Source organism: Apostichopus japonicus, chromosome 16 (assembly GCF_037975245.1).
Source record: "Apostichopus japonicus isolate 1M-3 chromosome 16, ASM3797524v1, whole genome shotgun sequence".
Taxonomy (NCBI): Eukaryota; Metazoa; Echinodermata; class Holothuroidea; order Aspidochirotida; family Stichopodidae; genus Apostichopus; species Apostichopus japonicus.
This window is the reverse complement of record NC_092576.1, coordinates 42,639,679-42,661,042: the sequence shown is the minus strand read 5'-3', so window position 1 is coordinate 42,661,042 and position 21,364 is coordinate 42,639,679. Positions and strand designations below refer to the sequence as shown.

General features: G+C 35.4%; 1 protein-coding gene across 6 annotated transcripts in view; it reads left to right on the top strand.

Moving 5' to 3' along the window:
* Window positions 1-14,650, top strand: part of LOC139983266 (uncharacterized) — a 117,010-nt gene extending 102,360 nt beyond the window's left edge. For 5 of the 6 annotated variants that reach the window (XM_071996693.1, XM_071996697.1, XM_071996694.1 and 2 more), the window contains 6 exons: window positions 268-323; window positions 1,164-1,283; window positions 2,651-2,859; window positions 5,077-5,153; window positions 6,583-6,653; window positions 11,842-14,650. In XM_071996693.1, the coding sequence (XP_071852794.1) occupies window positions 268-323; window positions 1,164-1,283; window positions 2,651-2,859; window positions 5,077-5,153; window positions 6,583-6,653; window positions 11,842-11,859 (551 nt within the window). In that variant the 3' untranslated portion in view covers window positions 11,860-14,650. The remainder of the gene's footprint in view (window positions 1-267; window positions 324-1,163; window positions 1,284-2,650; window positions 2,860-5,076; window positions 5,154-6,582; window positions 6,654-11,841) is intronic. The other variant, XR_011798582.1, reaches the window with a different exon arrangement.
* The last annotated feature ends 6,714 nt before the right edge of the window (window positions 14,651-21,364 follow it).

The following is a 21,364-nucleotide window of genomic DNA, read 5'->3' as shown; positions in this document are numbered from 1 at the left end:
CGATTAAAGGATAATATAATTGGTTGGATTACTAGTAACTGCTGATTTCTAGTACTTTATTATTAATTAATTAGTAAAGAGAACATTTAAATGGTTCAGTTTACTGATATTCGACCCTTCTGAATCTAGTACAGGTACATTATCTCCGACTGTTAACATATTAGGAGTGTGTCTAACAAATACATTTTGAATCTTAGGTATTGTTTTAAATATGTCATTTATTACAGTGATAATTGATCGATTTTATTATTCCATCTATATTTACAGTCATATCATCCGGTGAAGTCCAGTTTCTTGACCTTGAGTCTGGTAATTGGAGGAAGGTTGGTAATTTATGGTATTTTAAAGTAAATTATAATCAATAATAATGTTAGTTGCTTTCACATTTCCGTGTGACACTGTTATTATTAGTAACATGCAAAATAGTGAAGGAGTAGAGGAGTCCATCAATTTTCAAAATATTATCATAAAAAGCCAGCATCCTAAAGAGTTATAAACAAATCATGTGTCCCGGTATGGAATATTCTGGTGACAGACGATATGAATCTTACAGGAAAGAAAACAATATTCCACATTCCTAGTTATAAATATCTTGTTCTTTACTCTAGAAACATTTTTTTGGAGCTATTTAATATCATCATTCCAGGAAATGTATCTTGGTCAAAGTCGTGTCAATTCATTTTGCCGAGTGTTCTTTAAAATCCTCCTTTGTTTTGTTGTTTGTTTTTTCTTTTGATCTGATTAAATTAGAATGTTCACTCAACTGTCATTGTACTTTTAAGTAAAGATATTCTTCAAAATGCGATTACTTTTGGGGTAACATAATTTTTCTTACTCCGTTGGAAATTTGCGTACATTGATTTGTTTCAACGTAACTTAGACGATGTTGTCACTCAATCTTACATTTCTAGATGCATTCATTAATGATAACTCATTAAAAAAAAACATATAACTCATCAAACATAGTGTGAGAGTTTACTGCAAAGGTAGTAAAACATACATGTTCAAACAGTAAACTTGACATAATTTTAAAATTTGTTTGAAATATCTGCTGAATTTACCAATCTTTTTATTAACACTTACAAATTTTATTTTCTCCCTAACGCATCAATTTTACATTAATAATATTCTATTTATTAATTACTATTTATTTATTTCAATAGCCTGATGACATCCAGACTATTACAGAGATGTGTTCAGGTGAATTGATCATCCACAGAGACACCAGTGAGTCTGTACAGAGGTCAGTCATAGAGCTCCTGGTGGAAGCATCCAATCATGACGTAAGTAAAACATAAAGGGATATATTGAATAAATACATCAATCAATACAAGTTCAACATTACATTAAATCGATGAATGTCTTAAAAAGTGATTATATCTCGTTAGTAATTAAATACTAAACTGTTTAAATACCAACAAAGGAATGACAGGTTTAAATTTAAATATATTTGTAGGTTCAAGATAAGACAGAATCGTAAATACAAACAATAAATACAATAAAATAATAAACTTCTGGATATGGTGTGTAGGATAATTAACAAATGGATAATCATTGTTATATATTAGTCATGGTTATTATTCAGTAATACCTCTGTAAATCTAACCGTTATTTTACCTTTCAAAATCTTATTATAAATTGAAGTATAAAATAAAATGTTAATAGAAAAATGTTCAATAAATTGTTTTCTATTCTACGAATTATGACTTTAAATTAACTTTTGAATAAATTAAAAATTGAAATTAACGAAGAAATAGATAAAGTGATTGATTAAACATTCCTAAATAGTAGAATACCCTCAATAACAAACTGATTCCTAAATATGAAATGTTTATTTCTTAACATTTCACTGTAAAACCAACCCCACATCAACCTGATCTTCCCGATTTACTTCTTTAATAGGATTTACCTAATTTCAAACATATCAATTCCGGGTCATACTCTTCCCCACCCTAACCCCTCATACACACCCAATACTATGACCCTTTCTCTTTAAACATAATAGTAAAAAGTAACTGCAATCATAAACTTGCACCTGGTAAATTCTTGAAAGGAACACAATCAATTTAATGTGTATAAGTTATCTGAGCACTCCACCACCTTAAAGCTCTCCCTCCTTATATACCCCTACCACACCCCTCCTGATGCAGTATAACACACAGCGGTCGGTCCCTCGCTCACCTCCCGTACACGCTTTATCTATGCTGCCCTAGGGCACCCCTCCTATATCCTCTACCAAATATCTCTTAACCTTAGCACATCCTTCCTTACCATGACACACCCCTCCCTACACCCTGACATCTCATGTACTATCAATCCCTCACCCGTCTTAAACACCTTTAATTCATTCTACAGAAATACAGTGACTGATCTCTGTTATAAACCTAACCCTCTTGTTTACCCTTTAACATCTTTCTATATGAAAAAGAGATTATAACAGAACCCTTTTTACAATTCGAACCACTAATTATGCAATAATCAACAAAACAATAACAATATGTGATTAAAAATAAACAAAATGTTCCTGATTAATATGAAATTAAAACAAACAAAGTTAATATGTCTCAATTATGATTTTATTGTTTTCAAGTACTTATCCTGTAAACAAACATGATGATATTAATTTTATTTATTATTTTCCTTTCTTTAGATTCCCATATACTTGGTGGATCTAACCTGTTCCTTTAGTAAGATTGATGAAGATGGGAACATTATCCTCTTCTCTGGTCTCTCTCTACCAATCATAACATCAATAGAGAGGATGACCATACAGACAGTGAAAGGGAGAGAAATGACTGAACATGAAGTTAATGGAATATTAAACTATCTACAACACTCTCAAAGATTCAAGACAATAGTGTAAGTATAATAAATAAATATGTAAATAATATAAGTAGTAAAGAAATATCCAGTTGAGATTTCTAATGTATTAATGTTTAGTATTAATATTAGTTTAATATCAGTATTAATGAAGTAAACAAGATATGTATTATTAAGATAGCTATATTTAAATAAAACAAAACAAATGAAGACAGAAAACAATACCTTTTGCACCGAAGTGAATTTTATTAAAATAAGTAGTTAGGGGGCCAAGCTTAAACTTACAAACTTGATTGAAAATTGGAAAAAATATAAACATTTCCAAAAAAATAAAACATTCTGACAAAAGCTACCCAAAATATATGAACCAAACTTTGATGATTTAGGTTAATAGAAATTGTTTAAAGGAGATAAAATAGGAGATGAAAAAAAAAACACCAAGTGTTTTATACTGAACTCGATATTTCCTCTTTATTTTATCAGTGGGAAACTTTCTTTAATTAGTTTTAAAATTAACTGGTACTTAATGCACATATATATTAAAGTAAAAATATAAAAAATTATATAAATTAAACACCGTAACCGTCTATATGTATTAATAATGCACCCTTATATAATACCCTAAAGTTTCCCTAAAGCACCCCTTTCTTTCCCCCACCCCTCTCAACAACTATGACGGACCGAACCCCATTTTCTTAACCAATGTTTATAACATTTGTTTGTTTCTTAAGATGTTTACAACATTTCGTTTTACAACAACTATTATCTTCTGTCTCTTATGATCAATGACCTATTCACTTTCACTCCAACCCTTTGACCATCTTTCCTCCCCTACCCACCCTCCATCCACTGGTGCAACAAAAAACTCTTAATATATGCATATTATTAACCCAAATAACATTACATGCAATCCCCACACAGTAGAGACCAATACAACATCAGTCACTATGTAAATAACACTCAAAATCACGTATATTTGTTTACTTTCTATTTCCATTGTTTACAGTATATACTAATATGAACAAACACAGTATATATGTTAAAAAGAATAATCTTGAGAAGATATAACTGTAGATCCTCTCTAACATTACAGCATTCTCCTTCCGTACCCTTCCGTAATCTGTATACAATTTACATTGTGTTGTCACCATATACCCATTTGAGAAACTAACCTAAAGTCGCAATTACACTATACTGTACATATTTCTATCATACATCTGTACGTTCAATTATTGCTTCTCTGTTCTACTCAGACAGTCCCCATTTTGTTTTATCCAAAAAGTATATTGAAATTATTTTAATTTTTTTTTTTTTTTTTTGCTAAAGATGTACACTGACTTCTGCTGACTCTTTTAATAGTTTAACTTTGTATTTTGTTCATCACCTGTCAATCAAATACTTGAACAATACATGAAAACAGGTTGAATTCAATGGGATAGACGCGTGCGCCATCAAATAAAAAGAATTTGTTTTCAAGAATATTTACGCGCCTTGCAAAGGAAAGAAGTTGTATTCAATAAAATAGACGCGGGCGTCTCAATAGAAATAATTTGTTTTCAATAGAACAGACGCGCCTCTATAAAGAAAAGGTATACAAACATGTGGAACTTACTGACAAACAAGTACCAGAAGATTGCAAGGGATACGTCACGTCTAGACAATGTGTGGTTTTAATTCGTTGGTAGGCCTTTTTTTGTTTTTGTGTATCCTACTATACTGTCTGTGGTTGGACTAAGCCCCGTGGAGGAGTGTACTGAACTGTACGTTCCCGTTGAAATGAAAGACACATAAACAACACTGATGTTTCGTACTTTTTTTCCCTTTTCATCAAATCTTTATTTGAATAATTTGCTACAAAAGAAAATACATAGACGTCGCCATTAAACAACAAATACATTTGTAGGCTAGGCTAGTGTCCATACTATTGTTTGATAGTACAGTTAACGCTGGAAGTAAGGGTTCCGCCAAAATTACAGGTACAGCTGGTAATACAAGGTATACGTAAGCGGGTATTTCTGTATCTGTTCTTGCTTATACCGAGGCACCTCACTGTATCATTTTGAAAATACCATTTAGTTGTTTTCAAACTTTTACATCCCTAAAAACAAATTTACTTGTGTGTGAGGTTGTAACGGAGGAAGGAACAACTCTTGATGTGCATTCTATGGGTTAATCTATGAACTGTATCTAAAATAGCAACAATTGAAGAAGGGTGTAATGCCAAATGACTGATTATATTTCTTTCTCTGATTATAGCCTAATAGACTGTCTGCAGCCCTCATCAATACCCGTCGGACCATCTCTATCCACACTGAAATCTCGGGGAGTGTCTGGTAATGTTTTTATTGATTAATCGATTAATGACTAATCATGTGTCATGTTGTTTGCAGTTCAAACCATTTCCGTCGTCGTCGTGATTGGATTTTAGTCACAATGAAATAGAAAACGCCTTATCACTAAGCTTCATTGCAAAAAAACATGGGAGTCAGAAAATCGGGTTGATATCATTTACAATTGGAGTATTTGTTGTTGTTGGTAAAGTCAACCTGCTACATGCTTCATTAATTACTGATAAGTCACCTATATTATTTAGGGAAAAGGAAAAACAGATGACAGATAACTGAGTCCATCGTACAGATACCAATAACAGAATACGGATACAATAACTTAAAAGAAAGACTGTCTGACTGCGTACGTCATTAGAAATAGAAATGACCACAGTATCGTAGGCAGTAGTTTAAATAGGCTATAAGGGAGCAGAAATTGATTTGGTTTGCAGGTCTTACAAAGATGAAGATCAGTTTTTTTTTTTTTTTTCTGGTACTTCGGTAGCTTAATTAAGTGGGACACTGGAAATTTCGCTATTGTATACCGAAAATTCAGAATTGTAATGTATAAATTCCTCTAAATTTCAACTGTGTTATCTTAAAGTAACAACATTTTCTACCGAACTAAGAAGTTATATATCGAAATGAGAATATTTTTTGGCAATATTCCAAACGTTTCACCCGGTGTTTTGTTTTTCAAGCGATTGTCATTTTCTTTTCTGAATTGGCGAATTCTTTCCCAACAAGTCGACTATTTCATCAAAATGTTAACGTTGATTGAAGGAATATCTTTAAATTCAAAATTTTAACTTTGTTTTCATGATGACCATAAAGATGATTATTTTCTTGTTTATTATTGAATTGTTGAATTGACGACAGAAGCTCCTTTTAAAAAAAAATTGTAAAATGTTGACTTTTATGTCTAAACTGCTGTATTCTGTCCACATTTTAAATAATTAAAGAGCATTGTGATGGTCTTGTCGTGTACCATTACAACGTTGTTGTAAGAAAGACGTACTCAACTTGAGTTGTTAAAATTATTATATTTTCATTTCATTTCATTTCATTTCATTTATTTATTTCTCCTCAACATAAAGGTTTTACAGTAAATATGTACTAACATAAATGTAAATACAACGAGGAAGGAATTGGCTTAGAAAACCTTGCAAGGCTTAACGAGTGATGGCACTCCTCGAGCAAATGTATCAAAAGACAAAACAAAATATGATATTTCATTAGTTGACGATCCAATATACTGTCAGAGAAGATAGATAATCTGCAACCCTAGAGATACAACTGTTGGATATATACAATAAAGGTAACAGTAAAAACAAGTCCGGTTGTTACTACTGTGTTTTAATATTACATTCAATATTACACAGTTGATACTGTTGTATTCGTTCATTTACTGTTTCATCTTATTCGCCTCTTACAGTTTTCTGGAAGCCTGATAGTGATACGAGTGGTCAATACTATGATCTTGATCTCGGCTCCGGTCTTTGGCTGGTATGTAGTCTAATAAATACTACGTCAGGTCTGTTTTATTTTGTTGTTCTATTTACATAATGATATTGTATTTACTACTGATAGCATCAATCTTCCGACTAGTAAGAATTTAAGGGCGGTATGCATGCATACGATCACAAATAATTTATGAAGTAAAGCAAACATGAGGTAAGTACATTATACACCACACCCCATCACCTCCACCCTACCTCATTAAGATTGACTTATCGGTAAATCACATGAACATACGTGTGTGCTCAGGTGGATGTGTTTATATGAAACTTATATTGTTACTTTGATGTAATACATCTCAGGGGCGGATCCAGGATTTTGAGAAAGGGGGGCCGACATCCCGATGGTAGCATTTTAGTGATCTGCGTCCTGGGGGAGGGGTCTAGGGGCAGGGGTTGTCCCCTCCCCCTTGGAAATTTTTGGTTAATTGTGAGTGCTTAGATGCAAAATGGTGAAACATTTCGCCAAAAACTAGAAAAACCAGATACGTTGCAGACACGCTTTTTTGTGCAAATATTTTTTCTCGATAGACACATATTTAACAACGCTCAACAGTGCATGTACAATGGATACACTATTATTGCGTCGATTCGTTTTTTCTTTTGCGCGAAAATTATGACACCAGATTCACCCCAAGAAAAAACATAAAACAAGATATATTCAATGAGATAGTTATGATATACTTATTAATGAAAGTGGGGTGTAGGCGGTTTTACACTATCTAACGCAACGTAGTCGCCAAGAACCTGAAATATTTTTAAGGGAGGGCCCGATAATAAGCGGAAACGGATCACCGACCGAAAAAATATCGGAATTTGTGGACTATTTCTTGCTTCCTATTGTATTAAAACAAAGCACCTATGTGAAAGACAAAAATCACATTCTGAAAATTGTGGAAGCCACCCCGTTACCAAAAGCAGTAGTACTTGCTACACTCGATGTCGTCGCCATGTATACCAATACTCCCCAAGAGGAGGCATTAGATATATGTCAAGAAGTCTATGAAAAGGCGGAAAAAAAAACGAATATGGAATAAATAAAATATCTTCCATATCCATGCGCAAACTAATTGAACTTATTTTTAACAAGAAACTGTTTCTAGTTCAATAACCAATTCTATCTACAAAAGATCGGTTGCGCCATGGGTAGCCAAGCCTCTCCGGAAATCTGTGATATCTTCATGCATAGACTGGAAAACCAGATTTTACCGACAGATAATAAAATCTTAAAATGGCTCCGCTATAGAGATGAAATTCTATTGCTTTACGACGGTTCACCTCAGGAACTTGAACAACTAGTAAACAGGTTGAATGAAATTCACCGCCTCTTAAAGTTTACGGTAGAAATATTACACACCGAGGTAACATACATAGATTTGAAAATCTTCAAAGGTCCAAGGTTTGAAACTAATGGGTTATTAGACACCAAAGTCTACACCAAATCCACGGAAACCTTCCAATACCTCGACAGAAACTCTGCACACCCACTTGCCACTTTTAAAGGCTTCATTAAAGGAGAAGTCTTACGATACGCACGTCTATGTAACAATGAGACTGATTTCTTACAGAAAGAGAATGCGTTCACAGAGAAACTGTTACTCCGTAACTATAAGAAAGAGGAAATTGCCTCAGCCACGAAAGGCATAAAATTTGAAAACCGTGGGCAATACCTCACTACCAAACCTAAACAAAAGGAACCACCAATGATGTTCAAGCTTACCTATACACCCCATATCAAAACCACGCATTTGACAAAATGTACTTTTGAAACATTGGCACTTAATCTCGCAACACGCGGACAGGGGCGTAGCGAAGTTTGTTGTTGTTGTTGGGGGGTGTGGAGGATTTGATTTTCCGACGGATCTGAAGGGGTAAAAGGGGAGGGGTGTAAAAATTTTTAGTTTTGAAACGTCCTTAGATGCAATCTGGTGCATATTTTAAGTCAAATTTGGCACCGTAGAATTTCCATTTCGATATTATTTTTATGGCAGTCGGCAGAAGAAGAATTAATTGGGACCAATTATCGAACTGTGTTTTCTCTTTCACCGATCGTTGAAATAGTGAAACTTCGTGATGAAAATATTCAGAAAACTTTCCGGTAATGAGAAATAACAACATTCATTGATATACAAGCGAGAAACGTTAAAAATTGTGTACAGTTCGTGAGCCGTGTCCTTAAGTTTTCCACGGAGAACGAATGACATCTGCGTCATTCTGAACAGAGGATAATAACAACACGTTGTCACACGATAGCACGACTCATGGGCTGCGGCCTATACGGAAGCCTTTAATTCCATTTCTTTCACTGAGTTTCCGGCGATTCTGGCACTCGTCTAGCTGAGCCTTGCTACAGTAGCTATACTGACGCCCGTGACATTATCAGTTATTTGCCGAGAGGTTTTTAACTTGCAGGCGTCGGGTGATTGGATTGGTGAATGAGTTTATCAGATGAAGAACTGGAAAATCGAAATAACCGATAAAGAAGCTCCCGTTCTCCTTTTCTCTATTCAGCTTTTCTTCTTTCTTCCCCTTCCGCTCTCTTCACCTTTTCTCCTTTTGCCGAGAGACCCAAAATTTGCCGACAGCGACCAAAATATTGGGGGCGTGACACCCCACCCCCGCTCGCTACGCCCCTGCGCGCGGAATTATCCAAACTGTTTCCAAAAGAACCGATTCTAGCCTACAAAAGGGCCCAAAATCTCAAAGATTTACTTGTTAACTCAAGGTTTCATACTAACGAAGAATCAGCTGACTCTCAAGGTTCACACGAAGCTCTTTTAGATGCTCTTATAGCTGCACTGTAAGTCCATAAAAAATCGTGCACAGAAAATAGATGCATTTTGAGAACGAGACGCCCAGGCCGAATATAAAATATTCAAAGGCTACTACTGATGAAGCTTCTCCTATAAAGTTTGAGAGCAGAAACCGGTCTAGTTGGTCATAAGAACCTACACTAGTCTCTCCTACTATTAACAGTACACTCACTTCACCCAATAGGTGCAATTATGTTTCACCACGAGGAGCATGCTATTAGTTCATGTTCCTCGGGCCCTCCCTTAAAAATACTTCAGGTTCTTGGCGACTACGTTGCGTTAGATAGTGTTAAACCGCCTACACCCCCTTTCTTTCAGATAATTATGATATACTTGCTAACTGTGCATTGATTTTCCCTGACAGTAATAGTCAGCACTATAGTAATGAGCCGTATCTAATTAATACGTGATGTCGCGTAGGAGTGATAATTGCCTTAGTTTCAAATTTGGAATAAAAACGATCGCGTTTCAGGGAAGAGCAGCTGGATATATATTAGGCTTTTCTTTCACCAAGTTATGCCTATTAGGAATTTGAAGTACTCCAACATAAACAAAAAAACTCAACTGATTTCCAAAAAGGGGGGGCCGGGCCGGGTCGCCCCCCTGGATCCGCCCCTGCATCTGTGTTATGAAATCTCATTGGAAGCGATGGTAATACATCAGTGAATAAACACCAAATGGATACGTTAAACTAATGCGATTGTTACTAAATAGCAAGTGAACACGCCGGCTAATATTAATAAATAGTTACTATTTAAACAAAGAACAGGTTAAAATAATACATTGATTAATAAAGTACTAATGAGGCAGTTAAGTAGTAAATTGATTACATAAACCAAGGAGGGAAGGTTAAAGTTATACGATGGGTAATAAATACAGCACGAACATGTCAGGTTAAAGATAAATGTTGATTACTAACCACTCCGTGAATTCGAGCGAAGCAATACATACGTTACTAAGCAGCCCTTGTACATGCCTCCCCCTCCCCCTCACCCGTCTGATCGTCAGTCCGCTGAAAATTATTCAGACGGGAGAATTGTATTTTGCCGGGGAGGATATGTCACCCACAGTCACCCAACCCACCCCTTACCTCCCTTTACAACCTCAAACAAAGCATTTAATAAAGTAAAACTTTTCCTTTAGGGTTACTTCCATAAACCTTAGTTATAGTCTAAATATGCCTCAGATTGCACCATTTGACGTCTAGGTTTTATTGTCGGGGGTTGTTTGAGCATGCACAGAATGATTACAATTAATGTAGAAACACATATATATCAAAATATGAAATGAGTGATTTGAAATGAAGTAGTTAACACATATATCCACACATGCCAAGAGCGGAATAAAGTGGTATGCTGAACAAATAATGCTAAACATATGGATTAAAGGGATAAAGTCATCAAATGTTACTAACCATGTAATGCATTGGAACAAAAATGATGTAGACAAAACAAATTACTAAATATGCATTGTATGGATTAAAGGGATATAGTTAACAAATATAACTAAACAAACAATGGATTAAACAAAAAGGAATGTAATCAACAAATTTTACTAAATATGCATTGTATGGATGAAAGGGATGGAGTCAACAAATATTACTAAACATACATTGAATGGATTAAAGGGATTAATCAACAAACATTACTGAACATGCATTTGGATGGATTAAAGGGATGTCAACAAATACTACTAAACATGCAATGGGTGGATTAAGATGAAGTAGTTACCACATGTTACCACACATGCAATAAGTGGATTAAAACGATGATATTAAAAATATGTTTAACTACAGTACAATGTAATAGTCGGTTCCTTTCCAGTTAGCAAGTTCAGGATCAGTGAATTTCTAACAAGGTAACAATATGGAACAGAACTTATACCGTGCAGAGTTAAAGTTGTTTATCGCGAGGTATAAGTGTGACAAAAATACAAACTGCAAGGAAAAATATTGAATGTCAAGTTTGAAGCTAGCATGGGATTTATGGAGTCTACAGTGCCAGGGCCCTACGTCATTTCGGGTATTGCCCGGGAAAATTTAGATAACTTTAGCAAACAAGTATTGTTAATCATGCAGCAGAAATGTAATTGTAATATATTCCCTACTTAATATAATGCTTATCATTGATGGTGAGGATTAACTGCATAGGGGAGAACATAGAAATAGTACTAATTTATATCTTTTTTATTATAATTTGTCTTATTGATCTCTATTTCATAAAAATATTATGATCACCGCCCCCCCCCCCCAGATTCCACATGCTCCCCCTCCAAAAAACAAAACACATATATACATATTTAGATAACAAGGCCTAATACTCAAGCATTTTGTTTGAATTTGTTTTCTACTCAATCGTCCTGTAGAAATTGGGATCCTGGTAGATGAACCCGTGTTTTCTGAAGACAACCTGTCATGATCCTCCTGATCTGGAAATGCTCGAAATCCCAGGAAATATTCAGAGCCATAAACCAAAGAAGGTGATAAAATTCCAAACAGAATTCAGTGGCGGCATAATACAGGAGGTGGAGATTCCTACATACCCATCATGATGTCATAAGTAAATGCTAACCTAAGCTCTATATCTCTTCTCTCGAATCTACCCTATCTAACTTAAAATAACTTAACCGCTCTGTACATACTCTATAACTGCGCGTCCTACCACTCCTCTCAAGCATGGCCACCCTACCGTACTCCCTCCCTACCTGTTCTCTCTAACCTAGCTCCTCTACATTTAGTCTCGAAATAGCCTCGCTGTATTGTCGTGTTAATGGTGCTAGAGTTATTTTACACTTCTCAGTTCATCGAAACTGCTTGCTCTAGTTTTACACAAAACGAATTGGGAGAGTGTGGGGAAACTCCAAAGGGAATTCGGATTTGTGTATATATATTTGTGACGTGCGTAACAACATTGGCTATCGTGCTGTTTAAATATTTTACTTCATCATCTTGCTGTTTCCATACATTGTGTAGATATATGTTTACATTTCTTGATTAGGGAAATGCTGCATAAAATTTGCTTCATTAAAATCACAGTAATTGTTTTTAAGTAACTAGAGTTTATGCTGAAATTTTTAAATTCCTTTTTTCCGTTTTAAGAATCACTTCATCGGTATTTCTTCTGCAGATTATAGAGAAGGAAACATTAATGCCAGAATGGCGTGCTTACAAATCAGTTATACTTAAAATTTGACGAAAACATACGGGGAAAATTGTACTTGATGAAGCATTTACAAAAGAAAGTGGAAACTTTCACATTGGAACATGTATATATAGTTTGAAAAAAAATGTTACGCAACACTGGAGATAACGGTTTGGTTCGTGATAGTAGTAGAAAGACGGTACTTTCACGTTTCCAATGTGTAATTGTTGGTGTCACATATGTACAGACACCACCCATGATGAGACCAGGGATCTTGAAAGAAAGAACACTGATACAACATTTTTTATGGAGTTTACCTCCGTGGTATTAATGTAAAGGTACATATGTTGTCATAGTGAATATAGTGATTCCAGGTGAGTGAGTGGTTATGGATGGTACATATGTTGTCATAGTGAATATAGTGATTCCAGGTGAGTGAGTGGTTATGGATGGTGTCAGTCAGTGAATGGTGGTAGGGATGGAGAGGATATAACGGTTTTATTACGTCATCGAAAAGTCCAAACTGACTCATTACGTCTTGTCATCTCTTGGCAAAGTAGAAGTACGTTATAATTTATAAAAGTATGAATAACGAAAACTTGGCACAAAATATGGAGAAAAAAATATGCAGTGATTGTTTTCCCCATTATACTACACAATTAAGTGAGTTTACAAATTATGAATTGAATGATAAATATTGCATGGAGTATCCCTTTCTTTATCTTGCTATTCATGATATATAGTTTTAAAGAGGACAAATTAATGACCATTGTTAACATAAGAGTTAACATTGTTTTATGTAGTTTCTATATTTCGTTAAAGAATGGAAATGTTGAGAGGGCTAATTGGTACCCTAATGCTTCTGTATGACAGCGATTCTTTGTTCCGTAGAAATATTTTAGATTAACGATTACAACTATTTATATGTTATTCAGTGGCGTAACGATTTAGCCTGGGGGCTCCTGGCTATTAGTGGCACCCTATCAGGAAGCCTAAGCAAGAGCATCCGCAGAAATGTTCACAGTAGGTCATGTAGGTGTAAAACACTACTTGATACTACCTAAGTGGAGCGCCACCATCGGTTCGCGCGGAGCGTACCACGATTCTTTTCTACCCCCCAAAATACTCCTAGATCGTTGGAAAAGACACTTCCTGGGCGTTTCAAGTTGCATTTACACATCGGTTATTTTGAGATCTCATGTCTTAGGATTTTGACTTTCAATAATTTCATTTATGCATTATGGGTACGTATGCAATGAACATAACTATAGAACTGTTGGTTGGGTGAAATCATTAAAATGTCAAATGTTTAACTTTTTTTCAATTTTCCAGGGAAGGGGAAGCTTCCAGGGAAAGGGGAGGCAAGTGCCCAACCCCTCCCCGCTCCTTACCTCTCCTTGCGGACGCCCATGGGTCCAATGTCTAAGGAGTTATGCAGGATCAATGCAGGGGTCATGGTTTAGAACTTTTGAATGGCCATATAGCATTTACACATTGTTTCCAGCTGACAAATATGTTTTAATGGTAAAATGCATCAAGAGAAATGACAGAACAATACTATCAACATAGCTATAACAGTTATTTGTAACTTTATACCATGGAATGAGGATTGAGGAATTCGGCTTCTGGATACATCTTGCAAGTTGTATGAGTGAGAAAAAACATTCAGTCTTGCATGAGTTTTTCTTAACCCAATAAAAACCAGCCCTCTCTATCCAAAGAGGTACCCTTCAGTACAGCGGGGGCCCCTTTAGGCACGGTCCGGGCCATAGGAGTTACGCTACTGATGTGATTGCATGTATTTTGTACCAAATCATTGCATTTAAATTTTACTTACCTTTGCCTGGGTTCCTAGAACCACTGAATAAAATTATTAATGATCGGTTGTCATATTTAGATACTATTCAGTATTACACGTATACTCTGATTGGTGGAAAGTGAACATGTGACGGTCAGATATGCAAACTATGCAAAACGAAGATCTTTCATTGAACGTCATATCGTAAATGGTAATAAAAGTAAAGGAAATTATCTGTTAATTTATTTGTCTACTTCATTAACAATGTGTATGTTCATTATCTAACTTGTTGTCATATGTGATACAACTTTATCATAATGCCTCACTTGACCGGAGTTAAGGTTAAGGGTACAAAGCTAGCTTTAATGATATACCCTTACAGAATTGTTCTCTACATATAAACAGGAAACAGGACTCAAATAAGCTTTCACAAGGTATGTCACAAGATATCGATGCGCCTTGTCCATAGCCATATTGGACAGAAGGAATAAAGAACAACAGTTAGTTAACTTGTCTTTACATTAAGTCTACAATACAACATGTAAGAGCAGCACTTAACAGCAAGCCAGACACGAGCATCAATTATAAGTCGCTAAAGGCAGTGGCGGCGGAACCGGGGGGGGGGGAGGCTTGGAAAATTTGAGGGGGCAAATGCATGATAAGCCCCCCCCCCAATATTTACCAAGGCTCCGAAACGTGCATCTGCCCATTTTTCAATGCATACTTGTCGATCTGTCCGATGCACACGTATACTATATAAGTGTAATAATTTTAGTAATTGCTGGGGGACCCTCGGCCCGTCCCCTGGCTATGGACCACATTGTCACCCCAACCGCGTCTTCACGCCCCGTGAAAAGTGGAAGCAGTGAGTGTGAGTACCGGTAAGCGTAACACAGCTTCGTCTTAGGCCAATGACTTGCCTCATTTCAGCCAGTTCTCCAACATCCCCTTACTTAGTGGCGGAGCGTCCATATATACAGTCAGGGGCGGATCCCCCCCCCCCCCTGACGGACTCAAATGGACTGCTGGCGCCCTATTCAGCTGTTCACTATTTTTTACTTATTTGCGATTATTGACTATTTAATTGCGCTCTCATATACCTATTGACATTTGTCATATTCTGTTGGTGTAATTTTCCGAAAAAATGGCGACGACACCTATTTATTCTCCGCTTATCTGCAAATTAGCAATGCCCGGAAAGGTTCATTTCCTGCAATCTAGGGAGTATCTTTACTCAAAAATGTGCTGTACGCTCCGCGCCAACCTGTGGTGGCGCTCCGCTTAGATAGTGTCGAAAGCGCCCCTACAGACCTTTCTTGCCCCCCCCCCGACCAATACCCCTAGCTCCGCCACTGGCCTTACTACACTCAAAACGTCTTTGCGAGTACACTACGAGTAATAGCTACTCTCTTAAAACACCATCGAATATACAAATTACAATGTTTTTTACAGACTTTTACGTGCAATCTGAGAAATTGCAGGCTTGAGACCCATATTTAAGGGCGAGGTATTCGCAGCATAAAACGCTCGGAAAGTGCCGTTTCCGGCCATCTGGGGGTTTGAAAAAAAAAACAATTCTTGTACGCTCCGCGCCAACCCATGGTGGCGCTCCGCTTAGATAGTCTCCACACATTAGCCCCCCCCCCCCCCCAATAATGTTTCCGTTCCGCAGCGCCTGGCTAAAGGAACACTCACTCATGAAACAAGCATCACCCCCCCCCCCCCAAAAAAAAATATATATATATATATAAAATCCCTCTCTATTGCACCCCAGGCCTCTTCTATCCCAGGCCTATTCACTTTTAGAGCACTTGGTCCCACTTTGAAAGGCCTAAACTGTAAATAATAAATGAAATCACATTGCCATAGTGATTGTAATTTATAAACTGGATATCAGTAAAACAGTTCAAAGTTATAAAGCTTAAAATATCATGTATTATATGTACAAACAATAAATCAAATGTTAATAAAAAAAATTGCAGTGAGTTTCTTTTTTTGGAACAACACTCTATAACACCCTATAAACAAAATATTTTTTTTGTAAAACGTACAGTTTGCAATGTTGGCGTGATTGTCTTATTTCCCAAATTATAATTAGTCTGTTGAATAAGTGACTTCCGCTCGTTGTGGAGTGGAAGTTTCTCGTCTCTGTAAATGTTATGATAAAGCCTTTAAAATCTCAGTCTCATGACTACATTGTTAAATTGGTTAATGAGGGTGTTAACATCTAAGCTAACATAGCGTCAATAATATGAGGTAAATCTATGTGTTAAAAACTTCCGTTTATGGCAATATAAAATATTAAGTAGAAATTATATAATAAACCCTCTTTAAAATTCTGGATATATGACACGTAAAATTAAACTTATTGTCTAAACACAACCCTCAATACATCGTTTGCTCAATACGGTGAACTTAGGCACCCTGTATTACAGTTTTCTTTGCTTTGGAAGTGAGTAGGCCCTAATGTTTAATACTAGAATTGTTCAATCATGTCTTCAACTTTCTTAAGGTTCAGAAGTAAGTTCTTCGTTATTACAGACAGTAGCACCATGAGATACCACAGATTCATAATTAATTTGATCCTCATTATGTGAGGATTTAGATATTCTAACAGAGAATACTGTGTCTTCTGCATACTTGATGACATCAAATTGGATTGCGATCTTATTTCGTCATTGTTAACTGTAAATAACAGTACTGATAATGGACCCTCCTAGGGACCTCAACGCTGATTTCAGATTTGTTGTAAAAACCGTTTTTCAATTTAATTTGCCCTGACCACCCTTCCATGAAATCAACCAGCCAGTGCTTAATCCAGGGATATTCAACAAAGATATTTTAAGTCATGAAGTAGCTGATTAGGTTGGACGGTATTAAAACACTGGAGAAAAAGAAGAACACTGGATATGATTATGCTTCATATTTTAGAGTGAGAAAAATATGATAGACAATTGTGCGAACGGCATCCATACAGGAAAACAACTTCATATTAGCAAATTTTCATTGGTCACCATGTGTATCGATGACATTGTCAAATATGGCAATAAAATATTCTGCATATATTTATAGCTCATGCTGGGAAGATCTATGGATTTGAAGTCATTAACCGAGGTAGGTATTTTAACTTAGGTATTGGCGTTGTGACGGCATTCTTCCAGAAGTTGGGTATGTGACATTGGTTCAAACGTTCGTTAAAACTACGTGGAAAAATTCCAGCTAGTTCATCAGAAAAACTTAAAAAACCCACCAAGGAACTTGGCCATAGCCCGATGAAACACCTTTTCTGACTATATTAAATTGTCTTCCAACTTAGTCCTCTTTAACCATAGGACGTTCGGCCAACCGATCAGGTATGTGTATTATTACATCTTTTATAACTGTTGAATGGAAACGTCTAAAATTATGGCTAAGTCGCCCACCGAGTTCCTTAGAAGTAAACATTGTTTCTTCATCTTCAGGTTCTCGAGTTGTCTTGATTAAGTCCCATAAGCTGTTAGAGTTTTATCTAATAACGCTTAAGAGCTCACTTCTGTCTTTGTGAACAAGTTTGTTGATTTCACTTTGTATCCAATTCTTCTTAGCTTTTTCCCTTGAATCATTTGCCATTTTCTTTTCCTTCATTAGAAGTATTTATCCTTTTATCTGTTGAAACGCGTCATCATTTTAGATGCAGATGTCAATTTCTTAGGTACACGTAAATCGCTGACGAATTTAATGTAGTCATAGGTTACTTATGTCCGTTCATCATGGCGGTCCGAACATATCCCAGTCAGTGGAACTCTTCATAATTTTTAATGCGCTGATATATTCCCTCGACAGGTCCCTTTCTAATTTCACCTTCCTTTTCGTTTGTTTTGGATATTTTTCTGGGCACAACACACAGGCGTATTATACTAAATAAATTTACCCTGTATCCAATTGGGCTGTCATATTTTTTTAACAAGTTAATGCCATAGAAAGAAATTAAACATTCAAAGGCATAGTGAAATTAGCTTATTTGTTCTGATTCAGTTTGTATTTCATATGTTTTATATCTTATCCATTATATTTTATGATATCATAGAAAAGGAGAAACTCGATGAACTTATAAACCTGTGTTATGTATTGTTATGTATCTTATTTATCAGGAATCCAAGTTAATGTCATAGAAAGAAAGATTCATGCAAAAGCATAGTTCACTTCTCCTTTGTTACTTTGGATTGTTATGTTTTATAAACCAATGAATGTTTTTTTTCTTGTGGTGTTTAATTCTATGTTGCTGTTCATTAAATTTAGACACCTTTCTCTGTATATTTTACTTGTAAATTACTATACTTGTAGGTTAGTGTACATAATCTACGTAGGCTAGAAACAAAAAAAGAAATATCATTAGCAGAACACATACACAATTTGAAACAGCTTATCGGTGATCAACTTCACACGTATCATAGGCCTACTCATTTTAGGAGTGAAGTGTCGGATGTGCTAGGTCGCCAGGGTATTTAGACGTTTATTATAATTGTTACACCTACACTGCACTATAATCCTATCTAGGTACTTCTAAGCCTAGGCTAGTACGAGTCCTAAGCTAGGCTCTAACTTGTCTGGTTACGATTTACACACCTTTTAATATTTAATGCAGGCAGAATTAGCCTATGTTTCTAATTTGCTATTGCCGAAGTCATCCATTATATTTCGTTATAAACTTGATCGTTTCATTTTCGTGTCGAAATTTAAGCTATATAGATATGTTTACAATATTACATTCTTTGGACGCCCGAGCTACATATTTGTTGTTTTCCTGTTACACAATTCTGTGTAATTGAGAACTTACACTTGTGTTGTGTACACATTTCGACACAAACTTTTTTATAGTACAATGACCGATAGATTCTGTGATAATTCATAATATTGTTGCTCGACAATGAAATAATTCTAACACTAATCCAATATAATTGCGGAAACCCACAGTAACACGACGTACGCAAAGTAACCTGCAGTTAAACTGGTCGAGGTCCGTCGTTTCTCCGTACACGAAGATGTAAGCTAAGAAACCCGCTATTTTATATATATATATATATATATATATATATATATATATATATATATATATATATATATATATATATATATATATATATATATATATATATATATATATATATATATATATATATATATATATATATATATATATATATATATATATTACACTGACCTCGTGTTGGTCAGGCATTCCGACCCTGTACAAGATCTGACCATAGGATAAAGAATTGAATACGTCTCTAGGTATCATTGGAATGAAGTACGTGAAAGTTTAATACATAAGCAAATTACCGTGATCGATCAGAACACAATATAAAAACAGGAAACTTCCACTCACGTGTCAGGTCACAAAATGTTACTTGAAAATAAATATCATATGACCGCGTGAAACATTCCCCTTCTTAATAAAGTTACGGCATCTTTTAAATGGAAGTTTACGAAACTTATGCACTGAGATATCCTTAACATCCAGTTGAAACTATGAAATACAACTACTCAAAAAAATCAGCGCCATGATATCAACTTTGCAATAGTGAATAACACACTTTGAAGAAAAGACAGTAATAACGATCGTAGTTTCTTTTACTGTGGGATTATTGTCTATATCCAGCAGTTTTATCTCTAGGGATGCATATTCATGTATCCACGATGGTGGTACAGAAGTAATCTTCCCTTCATTGTAAGTTAAACTAAAGGATACATTACAAGGTAGAACAATGGATCCTTAGGCGCAATTCTGTATTAGCAAAGGGTGTGTGATGTAATGCTAGGCAGAATGTAGCATTTTTGACATAGAAAGTCAAATAAAAAAATAAAAAAGGGGCTATAAAATAGGTTTGGTCATCAATTTAACAATCTCAATGATTAACAATGATTAATATGATATAATTTTTAAAGTCATAATCAAAAAAGGCTCACATTTCGAGAGTAATGACTTTCCGACAAACATTGTCAAAATTTCGATAAATTATAAGTCGAATTGTTGGGAAGGAAGTTGACATTTCAGGGGAAAAAAAATTATATTGTCTTGAAACAAAGTACCTGGTGGATGGAACTTCAGGTTTAAACATATTTAATATTGCACAACACTTTAAAAAGCACAGTAACAAGCTCACATGTCGATAAATAACTTCTTATTTGAAATAAGAGACATTTAACTGAAAATTTGGAGATTACACTTTGGAGTTTTCGGTAAAGAATAGCAACATTTCCAGTGTCACAATTGAGCCACCGTTATCATAAAAGAACACTGAAATTTAGCTTGTAATACCTGCAAACCAAATCGCTCTCTGCCTTCGTATGTTGAAATCGCTGTCTACGGTAACATTTGTATTGCTATTTCTAATAAAGTACGCAATCAGAAAGCCTTTATCGATATATTCTATTATTGGTATATATATGATAGGATCAGTATATAGAATTATCTGCATATATTTTTTTTTCTAAATAGTGTAGGATTGTAATGACTTATGATCATCTTTAATGCAGCATGCTGCACATTGACGTTTATCAAGAAAATGTATTTATTCAACCTGTTGCAAAATACATTATACCCTGTATTTTACAACAACAACAAATAAATAACTAATATCTCCTAACTTTTCTGAAAAATTAATATATGTCCATGTTTACTGCAACATGCAATGACACCCGGTGATACGGCGGCGTCAGTTTGAGTGGACACCCAGTGAACGGCTCCCTTAGTTTGATTGAAACTAAAACTAAAACCCAATCACATACCACTACGGAATAGTTTCAACTGTAAACAACATGAAACATGAATACTTCATTCATCGATTTATCAATAAGAACTTTTACCATTCACTCACCAAGATCTCAGTGTCGATAGAGATGGTCCGACGGGTATTGATGAGGGCAACAGACAATCAGTTATAATCAGAGAAAGAATTAGAATCAGTCA